Source organism: Armigeres subalbatus, chromosome 3, assembly GCF_024139115.2.
Source record: "Armigeres subalbatus isolate Guangzhou_Male chromosome 3, GZ_Asu_2, whole genome shotgun sequence".
Taxonomy (NCBI): domain Eukaryota; kingdom Metazoa; phylum Arthropoda; class Insecta; order Diptera; family Culicidae; genus Armigeres; species Armigeres subalbatus.
In genome coordinates, this window is record NC_085141.1 from 306,373,959 (window position 1) to 306,396,973 (window position 23,015).

Sequence of the window (23,015 nt, forward strand, 5' to 3'; positions counted from 1 at the left end):
ACTGTATTCATCGATAAAAGTAACATAGAACCGCTTGTTGTCCCAAGTCGTTGGGGTAAACGGCCCACACACGTCTGAATGGATAACTTCTAAGATCCGCGATGCACGCCTTTCTCCAACATCACCGAATGGTTGCCTAGTTTGTTTCGCCTTCAAGCATACTTCGCAGAGAGATTTTTCAGGCCAGTCAAGAATTTTTGTCGTTGTTTCAATCATTCCATGCTTCCATAAGATCTTCATATTTGCTTCCCCGAGATGACCTAAGCGCCGGTGCCACAGTTCAAAATAATTGGTTTGCGATCAATGAACTTTGTTCGGATAATTCACCTTCGTTTCTACGTAGTTCAACGTTCATTCTGTACAGTTGTCCAGCTCTCTCTCCGGTAGCAACTACACGACCATCTTTCGTAATCGTCACACGTCCACTCGAAAACTTTACCGCCATACCGTTGTCTTCAGCTCGTCGCAAGGAAAATAAGTTGCACTGTAATTCTGGCACATACAGTACATCCTTCATCACCGCCGGTAGTTTACGGTCTCCAATCATCATGTTTACTCTTATGGTTCCCGCATATTCCGCAATAAGTGCTTGTCCAGATTTTGCCACAGCTATATGAACCTTTTCCTCCAATGAATGCAACTCTTCGAAAAACATCTTGCTTTTGACCATGTGGTCAGTTGCACCAGAGTCAAGAAACCTGTTAATTTTCAAGTTTGTCGTAGTAATCGTTGACAAACTTTCATCGTTCGCAACAAATGCCATTTCAAATTCCTTCGCAATATTAGCTCCTGATTTGTATTTACGATTCACTTTTCTTCCACTTTTCCAGTGTTCTTGACGTCCAGGATCGTTTGATAAGCCGTTTTCTGGACATTCCGCTCGCTTGAAGCCGCCCATCTTCTTGCCTGCAAACGCCGAATCACCAATGTGTTCTGTATTACCAATCTGGCTAGAGTTTGCTCGCTTGACCTGTTCGTCCAGAAGCCTTTTCTTGACATATTCCAGGGTCAGTTGTTGAGGTTGGATCGTTTCAAGTGCTGTGATTAGTGCATCATACGATTTTGGAAGGGCCAGCAGCAGTTGACAAACAACGTCTTCTTCCTGCAAATTCACATCTACCGCCCTCAGCTCTCTTAATATCTTCTCGAAACGCAGTAAAAACTGTTTCACATCGTCAGATTCAGAGAGTTTCAATTCTTGAAATTGTTTCTTCAAAATCAACTTTCCAGCAATTCCAATACGTTCGAAAGCGTTCCGCAATGCATCCCAGACGTCCTTTGCTGTCTTCTTGTCTTTGACATATTCTAATTGGTCTTCCGCGATTCGATGAATCAGGTTCTTACTTTTCCTATCGAAGGCCCATCGCGCTTCGAGTTTCTTCTTCTTTTCGGCACGTACTTCGGGAGTGTCCGTCGCAAGATCCTTCGCAAACTCTTCATCGCCGATGGCCTTCGTTAAGCAACCTAGCATGTTCTTGTCTTCCATAAGAACTTCGATCCGGAACTTCCAATTTCCGAAGTTTGTTCCATCGAACAACCAAAGCTTATCTTCCGCCATCTTGATAAGTTTAGACACTTGCTAATAATGTTCCGATTACAAGTTCCTTTTCAAATTGACCTGGGCCCATAACCTATTGAGATAGGCAGAGTTGGTAGTAAAACAGGTCTGGTTTGTGTAACGGTAACAATGGAAGTGACATAATTTTATTCTTTCAAGTTCTAGCCTACTACAGTAATTGTTATTTAATGTTGCTAGCTCATAGCGCTCGGTAGCTATTCAACACAAACTGCTTGACTGGTGTGTACGTTGCTTAAGACTGCTCAAGTGCCCGTCATGTGCAATGACCGAGAGGGGAATTCGCTGCCAGACAAGACTGTGGAGGAAGCACTTCGAGAATTTGTTGAACGGTGAAAACGAAGGTGTATTACGAAGCAGGATGGACATAGTCAGCGACGGTCAAGCTGTGCAACACCCAACGCTGGATGAGGTAAGAGAGGCTCTAAATGAGCTAAAAAGCAGTAAAGCTGCTGGAAAGAACGAGATCTCTCAAACTTGGAAGTGCATCAATCAATCAGCCACATTGTTCAGAAAATATGTGAGGATAAAGAATTGCCTACCAACTGGATGGCCTCAGAACAGACGATGATTCTGCGGATGATCTTTGATACATTCCGTAAATACATCTTGCAGACTCACCATTTGCTCTTTGTTTTCAAAGCATCGTACGATTCATTTACTAATGATCTCTGGCAGATAATGTCCGAACATGATTTTCCAGTGAAATTGATTAGACTGATACGTGCAACGCTTTATAGTAAGTATTTGGATTGCAGGCGAAGGACGAAGTGTCAACCTCGTTTGTGACCAAGGATGTTATCGATCATTTAGCAATTTGCGTTCGATCACTTAGTAGTTTGTCAACAACTCATTCCAAAACCTGAATTTCAAAATATGTTGTATGGTAGACTTCTAGTGCGAAGGTTTTTTTACAACTCTGCCGAATAGTTTGCTGTTTGAATTCCACTAGCAACGGAGTTATAGCTATAGTTTTGGTAACTTAGACTAAATGATCACAAAATTCCAATCATTTAGTTTAAGTTACTGCAACTAGCGTTACAACTCCGTTGCTAGTGAAATTCAAACAACGAACCATTAGGCAGAGTTCTAGAAAAACCTTCACACTAGAAGTCCACCATACAGCACATTTTGAAAATAAGTTTCCGGTGAGAGTTATTGACAAACTACCAAATGATCGAACGCAAATCACTAAATGATCGATAACATCCTTGTTTGTGACCAAAGATGGATTGAAGCAGAGTGATGCACTTTTAAATTTATTATTCGACATTGCGCTCGAGGGCGCGATTAGGAGATCTGTCGTTCGGAAGAACGGCACTAAAATCAGATGGTCGCATATGCTCCTGTGCAATGCGCACGATATCGACCTCATTGGATTCGATCGTAGGTCAGTACTTGAGGCATTTACTCTTTCTTTAGTGTCAAGACGTATTTTTGTTGCGAGTAAGGCCAAAAATCAAACGAAAACAAAATTAGCAAAATGAAAATATTGTTATTCGTATAAAATACAGCAGACTTTAGTGGACTGGTCACCAAGACCGACGATTATGGAGCTCTACAATACGCCAGGCATAGGTGTCAATACGCAGTAGCTTGATTCGATGTCAAGTCAAGTACGAGACACTGAAGACTGTCGTACAACTGAGGTCGAAATACGTATCGGTAAAGATTACAACGTCGTGGAATTAAATGGAATAGTACTAAACTCGTCTTATGACAGGTGAAGAAATTCCGCTAGAAAAGCTTGATAATGTTCTTATACAAGACTGTTATTTTGTGCTGGTACGCAAGGAAGATTGTAATTAAGAAATGATAATTTATGGACCATATTGAATCAATCACAAACAAATAAGTCGTTACCAGCCCGCTACATATATCATTTCGAGCTATTAATTACTGTAAAACAATCTTTTGCAAAAATACATTTCAAGGAGAAAGATTCTGCTAAAGCTAAATAAAACTTATGGTTTCTATTATTTTGGTAGAAAGTAAGATATAAGAATTATTAAGTAAATGTGTTTAAAGGATGAATTTATTATAGATAACAAAAAGTGAAGTAAATGACAACACAACAATTGATATTAATGTCACAAACACGAAACAGTAACCAAAACTGGTTCACAAGAAAACGATTCAATACCAGATCTGAGAATCAAAAAAAAATCCCCCCAGAAACGCACACCTCCAGCTGGAAGTGGAGGACAAAGAATTCGTTTCCCCCCGTTCACCCCGCCCCATCCCTCTTTTCTCACCTTGTAAACATCGCCGTATGTTCCGGAGCCAATCTTGTGGATCAGCTCGTACTCGTCCTCCGGATTGCGTCGAGAGATCCCCGAGCTCAATAGACTGGTTGCTTGCTGGTGGGCCATTCTGTCAACATTTTTCGCTGCCTGCCCTCCTCCGCCACCCGATGCCACCCGCCTCCAGCCTGATGACGATGCCTGATGGAGAAGCAGTTTATTGGATTCTGACGTTTTTCTTTCGCCCAACTTTTCTCGAGCAGAGACAAATTCCAGAAACCACTTTCCCGTAGGAGCACTCGTTCGTCACCGCACTAAAGATTTTTTTTTCTTCCGCACTTGATAAAGATGGCCTGAACTGAAAAACGCACACAGAACCGACCCACTCACCCAGACCTGGCCACGGAGGCAGGTCTCCAGCTACTCGTGCCTCCACCCGCAGAACCAGCGATGGCAAGCGAATTGCCAAGTTTGCTTTCTTCCCCACCCACTTACAGAACGGATTGTGAACCAAAAACCGTTCTTCTTTCCGAATTACCTGAAGGTAATTTCGATGTTTCACACTTCACCGAAAACTGCTGCACTTCGATCCGCGTTCCGCGATGTGAGCTTTTTGCTACACCTTTTCTCACTGGCGAATGAAATTTTTTCGTTTTCGAGTTTTCAGTTTTCACTCTGACTGCAAACTGCGACTGACGGACGATGCGATGATGATGGCTGGCTGGGGACTGTCTGTTTTGACAGTTTCTCCGCGACTTCCGCGATCAGAAGGGTGATAGAACTGCTGCGGTGATAGAAAAGAGAATAGAAAAGGAAAATATGCGCGGGTGTGTGTCTTGGGACTGACTGAACGAAATCTCGCGTGACATTTGAAAAGTTTTTATTGCGATTTGCAACGAAAATTCTCGGGTACTTATTCAAAAGGACGTATATGATTTTGTAAACAAAGATTCAAACGTCGATTTGTCCAATCTGATAGCACCCCGGATAAAAAATATCATTAAAATATCATAAATTTTATTGTTACAACACCATTTAAAACATAATTTTTACCATTGAATATAATGGAATTTTGACAATAAAACCACATGAGAAATAATGGTTTTCCACGATAAAATGAATGGTAAATGGGACTTTTACAATTAAAAAGGGGGGTTGTTATGTATCTTTACAATAAAAAAATCGAAAATTTTCCATACAAAATTCGGAGCAAAACTTCAATGGGATGATTTCGAGCGACAAAACAATAGAAAACATTGTGTTTTAAATGTTTTCAATTACTGTTTCTATTGTTTTACAATAGAAATACAACAGGATTTAGAATACATTATACTCCAATATTACAATAAAAATACAATACAATTAATTAATGATATGGAAATGCTAATATCATCTTCCAAACTTGGACGTACATGTTCATGATAGCATTAGAGGCGAAAGTATAGAATTGATAGTTCCGTTAGGATACGGCAGGCATGAAGAATGTTTTTATAGAAGTCGATTTGAAAGCGAGCGGAGGGCAATATTTGTGATGGCACATATCGCACGACCTTCCTTCTGCCAAGCTCCCGTATGAAGGGGGAGGGAAGAATATCAGTGTGGAAGCTGATATATCTTCACTGGCAAAAGGAAGGTGGTTTGACTTGCTCATATGCCATCGCGTGCGGAAGGATTTGCTATCGACGAGTACTGTCTCCAAATTTCTAATATGACATCAGCATTTAGTCGAATAGGATAGTTCTGTGTTCTCATTGCGTCCGTCTCGTCGCAACCAACAGCTGCCTCGGAGAGAACAAAGCAGAGAAAGGCACTGCTGCTGTACCGTCGACTAATAACAGCTGAGTTGATGGATGCCCCACCAAGGGTAGTACACTAAATTAATGATTTCGTGTGTGTTACTTCTACGTGAAGTTAAACGATTTACAATGATATGGAAATGCTAATATCATCTTCCAAACTTGGACGTACATGTTCATGATAGCATTAGAGGCGAAAGTATAGAATTGATAGTTCCGTTAGGATACGGCAGGCATGAAGAATGTTTTTTATAGAAGTCGATTTGAAAGCGAGCGGAGGGCAATATTTGTGATGGCACATATCACACGACCTTCCTTCTGCCAAGCTCCCGTATGAAGGGGGAGAGAAGAATATCAGTGTGGAAGCTGATATTTCTTCACTGGCAAAAGGAAGGTGGTTTGACTTGCTCATATGCCATCGCGTGCGGAAGGATTTGCTATCGACGAGTACTGTCGAATAGGATTTTTATTGCACAGTTCTGTTTTCTCATTGCGTCCGTCTCGTCGCAACCAACTTGGCTGCCTCGGAGAGAACAAAGCAGAGAAAGGCACTGCTGCTGTACCGTCGACTAATAACAGCTGAGTTGATGGATGCCCCCACCAAGGGTAGTACACTAAATTAATGATTTCGTGTGTGTTACTTCTACGTGAAGTTAAACGATTTACAATGAAGTCAAACGATTTACAAACCACCTTCCTTTTGCCAGTGAAGATATATCAGCTTCCACACTGATATTCTTCCCTCCCCCTTCATACGGGAGCTTGGCAGAAGGAAGGTCGTGCGATATGTGCCATCACAAATATTGCCCTCCGCTCGCTTTCAAATCGACTTCTATAAAAACATTCTTCATGCCTGCCGTATCCTAACGGAACTATCAATTCTATACTTTCGCCTCTAATGCTATCATGAACATGTACGTCCAAGTTTGGAAGATGATATTAGCATTTCCATATCATTGTAAATCGTTTAACTTCACGTAGAAGTAACACACACGAAATCATTAATTTAGTGTACTACCCTTGGTGGGGGCATCCATCAACTCAGCTGTTATTAGTCGACGGTACAGCAGCAGTGCCTTTCTCTGCTTTGTTCTCTCCGAGGCAGCCAAGTTGGTTGCGACGAGACGGACGCAATGAGAAAACAGAACTGTGCAATAAAAATCCTATTCGACTAAATGCTGATGTCATATTAGAAATTTGGAGACAGTACTCGTCGATAGCAAATCCTTCCGCACGCGATGGCATATGAGCAAGTCAAACCACCTTCCTTTTGCCAGTGAAGATATATCAGCTTCCACACTGATATTCTTCATACGGGAGCTTGGCAGAAGGAAGGTCGTGCGATATGTGCCATCACAAATATTGCCCTCCGCTCGCTTTCAAATCGACTTCTATAAAAACATTCTTCATGCCTGCCGTATCCTAACGGAACTATCAATTCTATACTTTCGCCTCTAATGCTATCATGAACATGTACGTCCAAGTTTGGAAGATGATATTAGCATTTCCATATCATTGTAAATCGTTTAACTTCACGTAGAAGTAACACACACGAAATCATTAATTTAGAATACAATTAATTGTTTTACAAATTATTTTATTTTCCTCCGGTTGTTTAGCATATCTTTAGACGAATCCAGCGCACTACTTCTAAAGTTAAGTAGGTTGCCTGCATCTGGAGAAAAATCCAATATAGGTTTAAAAAGCGTACTAACTTTGTTCCGAATAGACAATACATATACATATACACGCTTAGTTCAGTTTACCTATTTATGGGTAGTTGATTCACCCATATTTGGGTATAATAAGCATCACCTATATTATGAGTGAATTTTACTAATAAAATTAGTAAAGTTAACTGATATTATCAGTAAAGCGTGTTTTCCTAAATATGGGTGACCGAAATTCACTCATATATGGGTGAAAAAATCTTCTTGTGCATTTCTCGAATCTCTGAAACTTTGGATCATATTTAATATGTCCGAAAGCACATATTCATGCACCAGGAAACAAAATTCAGCGTTCATTGCGGTAAGTATTTTCCTCCGGAAATTGCATAACATATTTTACCTTTTCGTTCGTCGCTGCTGTCTCGGAACAGGTAACCGCCGGATCCCTATTAGCAAGATGGAAATACAAGCGGAAGCAGTCCAGAGCTGACATCTTTTTCAACTGCCGTAATATGGCCAGCAGAACCAAAAATTCGACAATAACATGAAACTTAAAACTATAAGCCCGATGGATTCATATCAAAGACATCACGGAGACCGATAGAACCCTCTTGCCACCTTTTCCATCTCCGCTAGGTCTTGAGGATGTGTCGAAAGACTCTGGGATTTCTTGGAAACCAGTTGACCGCTGCATCAGGAAGCACTTGACTTCACCAATCGTGAAGTGACATAGGACCTTGGATTTTAGAGCAAAGTAAATGGATCGATAGGCGTATGATTGCTAAATGCCAAAAAAGCTGCAATTATCATCTGAATCACTTTCAGTTCCAGCTCGGATCCGGTAGAATCTAGAAAGCAGATTTTGATTCAGAAGGTTGGTTATTTGGTAAATGGAATGTTAAGGACTTTATTTTGATTTATATTATTTTTTAGGTCTTTATGAATTCTGATAACAAAGCCTTGTTGGCAAATTATGAGGATTAAAACGGAGCCGTCAGTAAAAGATTCTGAGAAGCGGGGAGATGCTGTCTCGACGTATCTAATCAGCCGGACCCTCATCAGTTCAGAACAGGCTGATCATGAGAAATTTCCAAGAAGGATAAGAAGCAAGTGCGAAAGACAGACATTGAGCGGGACATATCAAGGAGAGATCGGTGAGCTTCGATGCGTGCGATGGCAAACCGGCATCCAAATCGGCAGTATATGAGTCCCCCCCCTATCTGGTAAGTTTGAATATAATTCACATCTATATTCTCACAGTGACAAATGTTCTCCTCGCAACAGTTGGTTCGACAATGAGGTCTCCGAAACAACTGTTTTTGCACCGTGGCAACCACCGATATCTAACTGTATCTGCAATTCCAACGCGTTCCAGCGGGCGTTGGTTTTTATGAACAACATGCCCTGTGTTTGAACGGATTATCGCTGGCGAGATTGTTGGTTTTATGATCGAGCAGTGCTGGATTACGAGCACCCGAAAGGTAAGGTATTTCTTTATATCGAACAATAACAATAATAGATAACTTTGAACAATAATTCTCAGGTATTCGACAAAACGGTTCCAGCATACCCGATTGAACTGAATCAGAGAATATGGCCGTTATACCTTGAGATTCTGGAGCAATTATTTGATGTCCTGATTCTCTTTCCAACACTCAGATTCTGTTAGTTTCTCCATCAGTTCAAGTTGCACCGAATGGTCCAATACAACGCTAGCTGCCATTGCATTCTAGATTATATCATGCTTAATTGTATTTATTTCAAGTATTGTAATAAATTTATTTGTTTTGTTGTTTGTACTGTTAAATATTTATTATTTATAAATTTGAAAGTACATTCTGAATGTAAAGCACAATAAACGACGAAAAAATTACCCAAATTTGGGTGAATTTTACCAATTAATTTGCCATATTAAAGTACCTACATATGGGTGAAATCGGTTCACTCACACGGAAGCTCTCAAGTACCCATTAATGGGTATTTTCGTACCCATTTTGAAGAAAAGCGGCATAACTCATTAAATGGGTAAACTCGATTTACCCATTAATGAGTATTCCCTCTGAACTTCAAATAATGGGTAATTTTTGCGCTTGAATTACATTGACGAAATGGGTAAATTAGCCTCATTTTTTATTTATGTGAATTTGAGGTTATGTTTGTTATAAATAATTTATGTAGCTCAGATTATATGATTATAACACGATCGTAATTAAAAAACACCAGAATCAAGTTATTGAAATTTATTGCCGTTTTCCGGAACATTCAGTATTAAATTCAACCGACATCAGCTTTCTCGTTATTCGGAAACGATTTCAGCTACCGCCTTCCCCGTCTGCAATATTTCCATATTTCCACTCTTGAGAATTCACGAAAGTTGAATCCGATTTTTCGGGCACCAGTTGCAAGACGATGATTCCTTGCAGGGGACAGTATCAATGCACGAACTCAGAACAGAACTGCATGCCACTGTAATTAATCAACTAGAATAATCTACTGTTATGTATGCGAACGGAAGAACTTACCTTTCGGCTCAACAAAATCCTACCACTGTAACTTTTTTTTACATCGTTGGATGTCCAGCTTTACGGCCGGCACAACTTCCGGATCTTACCTACTTTTAACAACGCACTCGCTCTTTTATTTTATGATAACTTTTCAATTACAAACATTTTTCTAACAAATGACAGCAGCGCTGAGCAAATACTTCACGGGTAATGTTTACCCATTAAGATTTCTAGAAGGGAATGTATATATTGTGGATAATTTACCCATTTTATGTTGTCATCAAAAAGCCCATTTTTTGACAACTCCTTACTGAATCAAATAATGGGTACTCTAGACCCATTTAATGGGTATTTCCAAATGTCCGTGCATATATGGGTAAAGGGCATTTCACCCATATCTAGGTATGTGCACTTTTTGGCGATTTTAGGTACTCTTCACCCATATTTGGGTGAACTGAACTAAGCGTGTAGAAACCTGTAAAAAATGTAAATTATAAAAAAATGTCAGTTTTATTAGAAAAAATACGTCGAGAAGAAAAGAAAAAATTACCTGCATCAGTTCTTATTCTATCCCGTTGGTGAGATTGGCCAATGGTAGCCACTGAACGATCTTCAATCAGTGACCAGCAAGCAGCAGTATTTTATTTATCATAAGCTTCATTTCTGTAAAGGAACAAGGATACATGTTACCACCCGCATGGAAGGATGTCTAAAAGCGAACAGGAATCTACCTCGAAAAGACGCAAACCACCTTAGTCAAGATTCATTTATACTCGGGCCCGTATAATGGTACATTCGGCTATTTACAATTGTGTGTGTATCTACCGGTGCACTCGTCGATCAAATGCCACGCGCCATGTTTTTTTCACTTCTATCATTCGCTTCGCACGCGCAAGTTTTCCATTTTGTTTTTTGTTTTGACAAATACGTATTTCGATCTCAACAGTAAGGCCGTCTTCAGTGTCTCGTACTTGACTCGAATTTAACTAATTTTCTTCTTTATCTCATTTTGCAGCTGATCATCGTTGTGATGAACCAGGGCAAGGGAAGCAAAACCCTTGGGACGATACTTAAGGTACGCATTTGGACGCTACGCCAGCACATTACAGTGTAATTCCTTTCGTAAAACCCATCGCAACGGATTGGCGGAAGCGACTATGTAGTGGAGAGCACGATGCCGACTTTGAAACGTCGATTCCGTTGGGATGAGACAACCTCCAACGTTACCCCATCCCATCGTGATGACGCTGACTACGCATGCCACTCCGTCCCATGGGGGACACCCGAACAACTGAACGACACTCCGACATCAATAACAGGAACCTCTGCCTGCTCCTTTTTTCAAGGCGAGGACAAGAGCACCAGGTTCATCTACAATTAACCCAAGGGCACCGTCTCTTTCATGAAACCAGAAGACAAGCTAGTGATCCAAGTCGACAAAAAAAAACCCTCAGCCATGAAGAGCTAAAGGAACGTAAAAGTACAACACTTTGTAGCCGTCACTCGGATTGGGAATCTAGATACCTATCTGTTGTTTTTCGCTTTGTCCCATGCCAGTAGCGGCGTCAATGAGTGATGACACGTAGTCATCACACGTAGAAACTGATTTTCCTTCGATAAGGACCGGGTTGATATTCCGTGGGTTTATGCACATGTCCAGTTTCTTTCCTATCCGATTACCCAATATGCACCTTGGTTAGTTTTCCCCAATTTATATTTAACCATAATTATCACTATATAAAAATAAAGAGATGTTTTATATCTTCCTAAAAATGCGGTGTTTCATGGATTGTTATGTAAATATCAACAGAGAAAAGAAAAAGAAGAAGCAATTTGGTACCCACATCTAGGAGAAATCTAGAAGACCCGTGGTATTCGAGTCTAGAAGATATCGAGGTAAAATCTAAGAGACCATACCTGTCAAATGCCTATCGGTTCAATCGGTCTACTCGTCTAAAATTTGAGGTAGACACCGGTTTAAACGGTTGTTGCATTTGAGGCGGATTTGAGGTCTGACAGGTTCTAGACATCGAAGAAAAATATCTAGGAGACTCATCTTTTTGTCTCAGAGATATCACGGTAGAAGTCTAGAAGATCTTTCCGAGCGGGCAGGCATGTCATCAGATATTATGATGATAAAATTTTCATTTATTATTTGTTCGGGATGAACCACTGCGTTCATTATGTACATTGAACTTTTGTAGTATATGATTACGATTACCGGTGTTGAGTATAAACCGTTTGTCAGCGCAGTATCATTATTTGACACTTTACCGGTCGCTACTAAACGCGCTGCTAAAACAGTAGCGCAGCTGACAGGTGACCAAATTGACCAAATAACAGCGCTACTATTTGATGAACTATCAAACGTCGAACGTCACCGATACGGAATGCAGCCACCGAAATGATAACCGAAAATACCGAAAATAGTGACCGATGCGAAAAAGAGTGACTAATCTAAAATGACAGTACAGTGAGAGTGATCAAAATACTCGCACCCAGTAATGATGCTCTAACGCGCTTCAACACTTTAGATACTCACCACGGTACAGAAGCCATAGTGATCTACCGCTTTCCCAGCAGCAGAAACTGCAATGAAAAAACACTTTCTGCACCATACAGTTTCATTATTTTCATCTCTTCACTAATTATAAACAAAACTGTACACGCTCAAATGAATCCAGCCATTCTCCGAGTAAAATTATAAGCAAAAGTTTTTGTTCCCTTTCATTTTTTTGAAATCAAATTTTTATTGCAAAACATTTCTAGACCTGCAACTAGACCTGCAATATGAAAATATATACTTGAGAACCGGAATAACATTTTTATTTATTTAACAAACAAAGCTATTGTAATTTTATTGTTTTCAATTGTTATTTCAACAATATAATAAATCCATGAAATATTCCAAAATTATATTAATTCAATAACATTAGACGGATTTCCAGATCATCCAACCCAAATACTTTTTGTTTCGTCCAGGGTGGGACGACCCTACGTTGTGATTTATTTTTTGATGTGTTATTCCGGGCGACGAATGAAGGAAACTACTTCTTCAACTGAACTTCTGATTTATTGCCTCCGAGAGGCAGCGTGCCAGCTCGGAGGTTACGTTATGAACACTGTACATTAGATGGATTGGGGAGTCGTTTTATAGGCGACTCTTAGTACGGAAAGACAATTATAACAAATTTTATAATTACTAGGGACGTGTGCACAAACATTCAAATTTAAAATCTAATTGGACTTACAGCGCGCCAACTGCTACGCATATAACGCTAGCAGTTGGCGCGAGAAACAAAAGTGACACAATATAAAAGAATGATACACGCTGCCCTGGCTTCAACAGCACCTACGACGGTGAGCGCAGTTCGTGATCGAACACTTTTAAAAATTGTTTAGTTTTTGAATGAGCAATACTAAACATAAGCGAACAATAAAAATATAATAGAATATATCGGAAACATTTAAATATATTGTTATTTTAATGTACGTACAATAAAGATCTTTTACAGCCGTGAACATTTTACAATAAGCATACAATAGTTTGTATTGTTTGCCACACAATCTATTGTATTTCAATGGGTTATGTCATACAAGTTACTGTAAATTTTTATCCGGGACTCCCACGCAAATCATCACCACAAACAGGTAGGGGAAGCCTTCGGCTAGCTGTTGGTGGTGTTGGTTTGCGTGGGAGTGCCATCAGATTGGACACTTCGACGTTTGAATCTTTGTTTACAAAATCACATACGTCCTTTTGAATAAGTACCCGAGAATTATTTAGCATATTGCAGACAACCTGCAAGCAACTTGCACATGAACGAGCTGTCAAAACGCATGCAGATGTGTCGGTTGCAACTTCATGCATTTAGCGGCGTGAGCGAAGTGAGTGAGTGAGTGAACGAGTGATTGAGCGAAAGTAAGTGAGTGAGAAATCGTGTGTAAGTGAGAATGAGTATGTGAGGTTGAGTGTTTGAAAGTACGTGAATGAGTGAGTGAGAAAGAGTTAGTGAGTGACTGAGTGACTGAGTGAGAGTGAATAAGTGAATGAGCCAGAGTTAGTGAATGTGAGTGAGTGAGTGAGATTGAGTGAGTGAGTGAGATTGAGCGAGTGAGTGAGAATATGTGTATATGAGTGAGATTGAGTGAGTGAATTAGTGAGAGAAGCTGAGTGAGAATTAGTTAGAGCGAGTGAGTGAGAATGAGTTAGGGCGAATGAGTGAGAATGAGTTAGATCGAGTGAGTGAGAATGAGTTAGAGCGAGTAAGTGAGAATGAATTAGAGCGAGTCTCACTATGCACTATTTCTCAATTATCACTGTTCACTTTTCACTTTTCACTAGTATTTACTCATTTCTCACTTTACTCTTCTTACATCTCATTCTCAATTCCAACTTCTCACTATCCATTTCACTTCTCACAACTCATTTTTTCACTTATCATTCTTCACTTCTCACTTCTCATTAGTTAATTTTCTTTTCTCACTCTTCATAACTCACTTCATACTCTTCACTTCTCACTTCTCATTAGTCACTTTTTACTTTTCTTTTCTCACTCTTCATAACTCACTTCATACTCTTCACTTCTCGCGTCTCATTCTCACTACTCATTTCTCACTACTCATCTCTCACTTCTAATTTTACACTTCTTACTTCTTATTCTCACTGCTCATTGCTCATTGCCTACTTACTCATTTTTTCATTTCTCGCTTATCATTCCTTAGTTTTCTCTTCGCACTTCTCACATTTCTCACTTTTCGCTATCTATCTATCTATCACTTCACTAAATTCTTCACATAATAAATTTCCTTCATAGATTACACATTTCCCGTGCGGAATCAATTCAAACGGAATTGTTTCCCCGCGGGATTTGCATCTCTACAAATGGGATTTTTAGCCGTACACTTTTCCCGCGATTGTGTTTACAGGGGTGACATTGCGCATCTCGAATCGAATCACTCGATTCGTACGTTTTTGCATCCGATTCGAAAAAATTGCGGCATTATGTATTTCGTTCGACTTCATTCAGTCGCAGTACAAGATTTCGAATGGTGCTGTACTAGCTCAATCGAGTATGTTCTGTCAAACGAAATGTAAACAGAGAGAATGAGAGATAGCTGTCTCCGTGTTTAGTATGCCGCCCGCTGGAGAGACAACCGCATGGCGAATGTGAGTAAACAGAGAGAATAAGAGTAATTTCATCTACGTGTAGCATCAGAACGTCGGCTCAGGAGGCACGTTCCCCTCAATTTGGGAGATTTGTGCAGTGCAGAGATTTGTGTAGCATGTTGCCTGTTGGAAAGGCATCTTCAGGGCAAAGGCAATATTATTTATCGAGCAGTTGCAACTGATTAAATATTATGCCGATACGACATGTGTTGTAAATTGAGATATTGTTACAACACAAATAATAATGTTTTATGATTATTCGAGTGTATGCCACAGATCTAAATTTGAGCTAAATAATTTAAAGTTAAAGAAGGATTCGATAATAAATTACTTTGATGTTTCCATGTATTTTAGTTAAATGCACTTGGGTCATCTCATGCGCGTTTTTTTTATTTAACTCATCTATTTTTATGTAGATTTTGGAATATTGTGTGTTTCCTTGGTAACAAAACGCGCCGACCATTTTTTAGGCACTATTAAAATCGTCGCCAACATCTTTATTCTAAAATTATGTTAGTTTTATTGAAAAATTAAGTCAATCTGCATTAAAACCGGGGCTCAATTTTGGGAAATAATGTGATTATTGAGTATATAAAATTTTGTTCACAGTTGATTTGACAGATCTTATGGCCATTTCTGCTGGCGACGATTGTGGCGTCAATTTGTTTTGCGACGATTTCAAATCGTCGCGGCCGATAAGGTGGGAAATTGATAATATACACGTTTTTAAGCAGATTTTCCGCATAGATTTTTCACGCGATTTATCGAAATCGTCAAAAAATACGTGAAAACTTCAAAAAACCGTTTTCAGTTGAAGTCGTTTTTACGCGGATTTCGGGATAACTAGAGATTGCATATTGCATATTGCATATAAAAGTTGAGACAATAATAAAACATTTATTCTCTTCCCGTCGAGAAATAATAGCAAATATAATTAAAAACTTTCAGCAAGAAATAACTCTCGAACAACATTCGAAAGCTTTAAAGGTGACGAGTGTTTTTCATTCGACTTGAGTCGTTTTTCAGTGTGCTAACGAGTGTCCATAATGCCAAAACATCTCGTTATTCTTGTACCTCCTCGAGCATACTCGAACGATGAGTCGTTTTCGAGATCGAATTGAAACCCGTAATGCCAAACATGTTCGACTCGATAGAATTAGGTTCGAATCGAGATGCACAATGCCACCCCAGTTCAGGAAAATATTTTTTTTCGTGTAGACTTCTGCTCCCGTCACGGGAAACGCAAATCCTGCTCCCATTTAAATTAGCAAGTGCTCTAGAATTAATCCGTTTTTCGTTTGCTTTTAAGTTACAAAAAAAATATAAAATAGTTTGTCTAGGACGCCTAGAACTCAAATTGGAACATAACACACGTAAAAAAAATTAATGTTTTTTATTATTAAGATTTCTAATACTTTTTGCTAAAGTAGGCGCTTAGTGACATGTATAAGAAATAACTTATACCTCGCATTAGTCACATACATTCCGAAACTGCTTATATATTTATTTATCAGACTAAGGCCGGAATGGCCTGTGCTGCACATAAAAGTCTTTTCCATTCAGCTCGGTCCATGGCTGCACTTCACCAGCCACGCAGTCTGCGGAGGATCCGCAAATTGTCTTCCACCTGATCGATCCACCTTGCCCGCTGTGCACCTCGCCTTCTTGTTCCCGTCGGATTGTTGTCGAGAACCATTTTCACCGGATTATTGTCCGACATTCTTGCCCGGCCCACCGCAGTCTTCCGATTTCGCGGTGTGAACGATGGATGGTTCTCCCAACAGCTGATGCAACTCGTGGTTCATTTGCCTCCTCCACGTACCGTCCGCCATCTGCACCCCACCATAGATGGTACGCAACACTTTCCTTTCGAAAACTCCCAGTGCGCGTTGGTCCTCCACGAGCATCGTCCAGGTCTCGTGTCCGTAGAGAACTACCGGTTTTATAAGCGTGTTGTAGATAGTCAGTTTGGTACGGCGGCGAACTCTATTCGATCGGAGCGTCTTGCGGAGTCCAAAGTATGTACGATTTCCAGCCACTATGCGTCTCCGAATTTCTCTGCTGGTATGGTTATCGGCGGTCATCAGTGAGTCCAAGTACACGAACTCTTCAACCACCTCGATTTCGTCACCACCGATAGAAACTCGTGGTGGGTGGCTTACATTGACCTCTCTTGAGCCTCTTCCGATCATGTACTTCGTCTTCGACGTGTTGATGACTAGTCTAATCCGTTTAGCTTCGCTTTTCAGTCTGATGTAGGCTTCCTCCATCCTCTCAAAGTTACGTGCCATGATATCAATGTCGTCGGCGAAACCAAATAACTGGACGGACTTCGTGAAAATCGTACCACTCGTGTCAATCCCTGCCCTTCGTATTACTCCCTCCAAAGCGATGTTGAATAGTAGATACGAAAGACCATCACCTTGCCGTAACCCTCTACGCGTTTTGAAGGGACGCGAGAATGCCCCTGAAACTCGAACTACGCACATCACCCGATCCATCGTCGCCTTGATCAACCGTATCAGTTTATCCGGAAATCGTGCATTAGCTGCCATAGCTGGTCCCGATCGATTGTATCATATGCGGCTTTGAAGTCGATAAATAAATTATGTATGGGCATGCTGTATTCGCGGCATTTCTGCAATACCTGACGTATGGCGAACACCTGGTAGAGCGTTCACTCATAAATCCCGCCTGGTACTGCCCCACGAACTCCCTTGCAATTGGTGTTAGTCGGCGGCATAAAATTTGGGAGAGTACCTTGTAGGCGGCGTTCAGCAATGTGATTGCGCGGTAGTTGCTAGAATCCAGCTTATCGCCCTTTTTGTAGACACACAACACCTTCCATCCACTCCTGCGGCAGAACCTCATCCTCCCAAACCTTGGTAATCACCCAGTGCAGCGCTCTAGCCAGTGCCTCACCACCGAGTTTAAACAGCTCTCCTGGTAGTTGGTCAACTCCAGGGGCTTTGTTGTTTTTCAGCCGGCCGATCTCCTCCTGGATTTCCTGGAGATTCGGAGCCGGAAGTCGCATGTCCTGCGCGCGCACTCCTATAGGTGCATTACCATACCGCCACCGTTGTCTGCCATATCGCCATATCGCCATATCAGGTGCTCTTCGTAGTGCTGCCGCCACCTTTGGATCACCTCACTCTCGTTTGTAAGAAGGTTCCCGTTTATGTCCTTACACATATCGGGCTGTGACACGTGGCCCTTACGTGTACGGTTCAACTTCTCATAGAGCTTTCTGGCGTTATTAGCGCGGTACAGTTCCTCCGTCTCTTCACGGTCTCGATCCTCCTGCTGGCGCTTTGTCCTCCGGAAAATCGAGTTTTGTCTGTTCCGCGCCCGTTTGTATCGTGCCTCGTTCGCCCTCGTGCGGTGTTGCAGCAATCTCGCCCATGCTGCATTCTTCTCCTCAACTAACTGCTCACATTCGCCGTCATACCAGTCGTTTCTCTGATCCAGAGCCACCGTGCCTAGTGCAGTGGTTGCGGTGCTTCCAATGGCGGATCGAATATCTCTCCAGCCATCTTCAAGAGATGCTGCGCCTAACTGCTCTTCCGTTGGAAGTGCCACTTCCAGCTGCTGCGCGTAGTCTTGGGCTAGTCTACCATCTTGTAGCCGCCCAATGTTAAGCCGCGGCGGACGACTCCGACGCGTGTTGATCACCGTCGAGAGTTTTGAGCGCAGACATACTGCAACGAGGTAGTGGTCGGATTCAATATTCGCACTGCGGTAAGTGCGTACGTTCGTGATGTCGGAGAAGAATTTGCCGTCGATTAGAACGTGGTCGATTTGGTTTTCCGTTACTTGATTAGGTGATTTCCATGTGGCCTTGTGGATATTCTTGCGGGGAAGAAAGTGCTTCGGACTACCATTCCGCGGGAGGCTGCAAAGTTTATGCATCGTTGGCCGTTGTCGTTCGATACGGTATGCAGACTATCCGGTCCGATGACCGGTCTATACATTTCCTCCCTTCCTACCTGAGCGTTCATGTCACCGATGACGATTTTGACGTCCATCGTATGTCTGCTCCAGCTGCGCATAGAACGCTTCTTTCTCGTCGTCGGGTCTCCCTTCGTGTGGGCAGTGCACGTTGATGATGCTATAGTTGAAGAAACGGCCTTTTATCCTCAGCTTGCACATCCTTGCGTTGATTGGCGGCCACCCAATCACGAGTTGGCGCATCTTTTCCAGCACTATGAAGCCGGTTCCCAGCTCGTTGGTGGTGCCACAGCTTTGGTAGAAGGTAGCCGCTCGATGCCCGCTTTTCCACACTTTCTGTCCTGTCCAGCAGATTTCCTGCTGCGCTACGACGTCGAAGTTGCGGGGATGTAATTCATCGTAGATTATCCTGTCGCAACCTGCGAAGCCTAACGACTTGCAGTTTCATGTTCCAAGCTTCCAATCGTGATCCTTTATTCGGCGCCTAGGTCGTTGCCGATTGTATCGAGTCGTATTATCTTCTATGTCGTTCGTAATGGTTGTTTTAAAGGCGGCTTATCAGGCCTGCGCAAACCTCCTGTCTCGTCGGAGGGCCGTCGTGTCAAGGCTGTTTAGCGTCCCACCTAATAACAGGTCTGTGCTTATATGTTATAGCAAAAAACCATTCGAAAATACTTATCCAGCTTTCCACGTTCACCATAAAGGCGGATGCTATAAAAAATCTGACAATAACTGCTTCCCGATACTGGACTAGAATTCTCATTTAAGTAAGCGCTGAATGTTTTCGTTACCAATGAAACCTCGGCAAAGAGATTGATCCAGATGATGGAAAATGTTCTGGTTTTTGGAGGACGTCTTGCCATATGCTGCGCCCACTGTCGACTGTGTCAGAATCCACGGATTGATTGAATAACCTTTTGGGTGCGACCGATTCCGTAGATGACGATTCCTGGCTGTTTTTCCGGTTGCCTGGTTGCCTCTACACTGAAAACAGCATTGCAGTCAAAATTACCATTCTGATGGTTTAAATTAAATGCACAACACCACTTGATTTGTGCAGACTACATACTGCAGTTATTTCAAACGAAACAGGTTGTCAAATTTACTATGGATACAAAGAAAACGATGACAGCAAAAATACCATGCTTGTAGTCAGCTTAACAATAATATAGTTTTAAAATGACAATCATCGCATGTTCAAATTGACGATGGTTGTATAGTCAATGGCACGCAAAATAGATAACCAAAATCCAAACAAAACAAACAATGTTACATCTTTTTGAATTCTCATATCTTTAATTAGTAGCTCATAAGTATTTACATGTTTAAATGTTGCCTAGCGTTTTTCTGTCTGAAGGTATTCGCAAAGAAAAATGGTAGTAGTGAAAAATATAACAAAATAGTTATCTTTCGAAACGGATCGGTCGCAGCTTTCATGTTGGATGCATTCAGAGAATGAAGTTCTTGAAAACGTAACAATCTGGATATTATATAGCTGCTTTCGTCTTTTGAGACACTTCGAAATCTGGAAAACCAAAAATATAAATTCACTTCTTGCATATAATAACAGATAAAAACGTACTTACCAAGTTGCCGAGTAACTACTCCGCTGTAAATTTTCTCTGTTGAGCTGATATTTGAAGTTTTTTAAATGATGGCTGCAATGATAGAGTTTCTTGCGTTAGTAAATATGGTAGAATTCTGAAGATAGAAGATTGAAAAACAACATACAAACCAAGATCTGAACTATTGAATTCGCCATGAATCATTTGTATGCCTATTGTATACTAATAAACTGTATTCTAAATGGGTTAGGTGAATTTTCTTTTTTCAACGCTCTTACAATACACCCCAATGGCGTCCTTTGCACAATCTAAATTTTCTGAGACAGCTTTACCATGAATGCTTGTTATTTTTACCATGTCAACCAATAACAGCATAGTATTTTTAACAAATAAGTAGTTGATTTAACCGTTTTTGGATTTGACATAAACGCCGAGGGGCAATCAACTGTATAAATCAGTTGAATTGTAAATACTTGCATCTAAAAATACATTAAAAAATACATAAAAAATACAAAAATTCAAATTAATACTTCAATTCGAAATAATACATCAATACGCCGACAATCCGTCAATACATCTTAAAGTACAATTTTAATACCCGATTAATACGCCAGCTCACCAAAAATACGTCAATACCAATCAGTTTATTTTGACAGCGATGGCATCATTGTTTTGAAATTGAAAATTGAAATCCTTCTAGTGGGAATGGACTTGGCCAGGTTTTCACCCAAATAACCATGAAGCAATATATATGCTTTTGAATAAATAAAGCCCTTAATGTTTACTTGAAGTTAAAAAGGCACTTTTATGACCGAAATAATAGTTCATTACTTTGACATGTCGAGCATCAGTAATGCATTGCTGATCTATAGTATATCGTTGTTTGATAGCAGATAAATGAATATATCTTCACCGAGATCTTCACATAGATAAAAGCGATCTAATGTAATCTGCATGCTGATTTGTGATTGATTGTGCGATAATATAATGCTTGGGATTACTTTGGCAATTAAGTATTGTATTATATAGCATTTCCTCAGCTATTAATTAAAAGCTTTTCTATGCCCACCATTGCATGAGTTATGTATCTTGTATGGCAGGCACCGTCGGTGTGCGGCAAGTAAAATAATAGATACAGTATGCCCAGGGAGTCTGGAATGTTGCGCACCCGAAAACATCCTAGGCTGGACCGAAATCGCACTCGTCATCTCCGAGTTAGTAATCCTACGTCTTTGTTCGCAAAGAGACCAAAAAATGATCTTCACGACTTTGTTTTGAAAACAATTTGATAATTTGACAGATATAAACATGAAATGGAAAAATACCATCAATAATACGCGAAAAATACATGTCATATAGTAAAATACTCGGAAAATACAATTAATGATGAATTTAATACACTATAATACAAAAATACTTCAATACGCCAAAAAATACGTAAATTCAAAATAATTCCCCAATACGCCTTTTCAATTCAGGCAGATGAATCGTAAATACGTAAGTTGACAGCCCCTCGATAAACGCACTGTATAATAGTTATTTTAAATATGGCTCCATAGTAAAAATTACTACAATACTGTTTTCAGTGTACGGTAGTTTCCTCTAATACTAAGGACACACCTGTGGTACTTGTACCATGGTACAAGAGAACAAGAAAATTATTCCAAGACTATCTTCAATAAAGACAATAATTGGTATGGTATTCATTTCAAGATTCTTGTACCATGGTACTTGTACCACCAGTGTGTCATTAGTATAACGGGTGCTTTATACACACTTAAAATAAATCGCCGAATTCGGTAAAATTTTATCGAAATCTCAACAGCAGAACTGTTCTGTAAATAATTTAACTGATTTTCGGTGATTTTGACAGTTGAGCAATGGATAAAATTACAAAAAATCTGTAAAATATATTACCGAACAGTTCTGCTGTTGAGATTTCGGTAAAATTCACCGAATACGGTGCAATGAGTTAAGTGTGTAGAACATAAATAAGGATTCCGGTTCCTTACGGAGTACCGGCTGTGAATCATTCCTACGTGCTCCAAGCGTTTAATACACTTGCCAAAACTGCAGCCACGATCGGACGTTGATAAATCCTTCACATCCGGAAGACAAAGATTTGGAATTCGAAGACAACGTTGTTGCCGAGGTTGTTACAACTCAATTTGAAAAAATCACAAATACGACTTATTTTAACTATTGTTTATTGCGCTTTTTGCACTTTATAAGAGTTCTGCGAGATTTTTTTTCTCACAGTCATCTTTTTCTCACACTCAATACACTCAAAAAAGTTTGATTTTCCGTGTATAATATTAGTGTGTGAGTGCTCAATCTGAAAACAAATAGACGTCAAATCATGGCGGGAATCGATTTAGTGTACACGCTTACATGTGACTAACGAGTAATGGGTTATAATTGGGTAAATTTCAGTAACAAAAATCGATCAACCCGAAATGACAGTGAGTGTGAGAAAAAGAAGCGGGCAAATCACAATCTACACATAACTCTTCAAATTGGTGAAATCGGCAATAATAAAACAT

The 23,015-nt window shown here is 40.5% G+C and overlaps 1 protein-coding gene across 4 annotated transcripts in view; it reads right to left on the bottom strand.

Moving 5' to 3' along the window:
• LOC134225127 (mitogen-activated protein kinase kinase kinase kinase 5) overlaps positions 1-4,554 on the bottom strand; it is a 90,080-nt gene extending 85,526 nt beyond the window's left edge. For 3 of the 4 annotated variants that reach the window (XM_062704929.1, XM_062704928.1, XM_062704926.1), the window contains exon 1: positions 3,832-4,554. In XM_062704929.1, coding sequence (XP_062560913.1) covers positions 3,832-3,948 — 117 coding nt within the window. In that variant the 5' untranslated portion in view covers positions 3,949-4,554. The remainder of the gene's footprint in view (positions 1-3,831) is intronic. The other variant, XM_062704927.1, reaches the window with a different exon arrangement.
• Between the last annotated feature and the right edge of the window lie 18,461 nt (positions 4,555-23,015).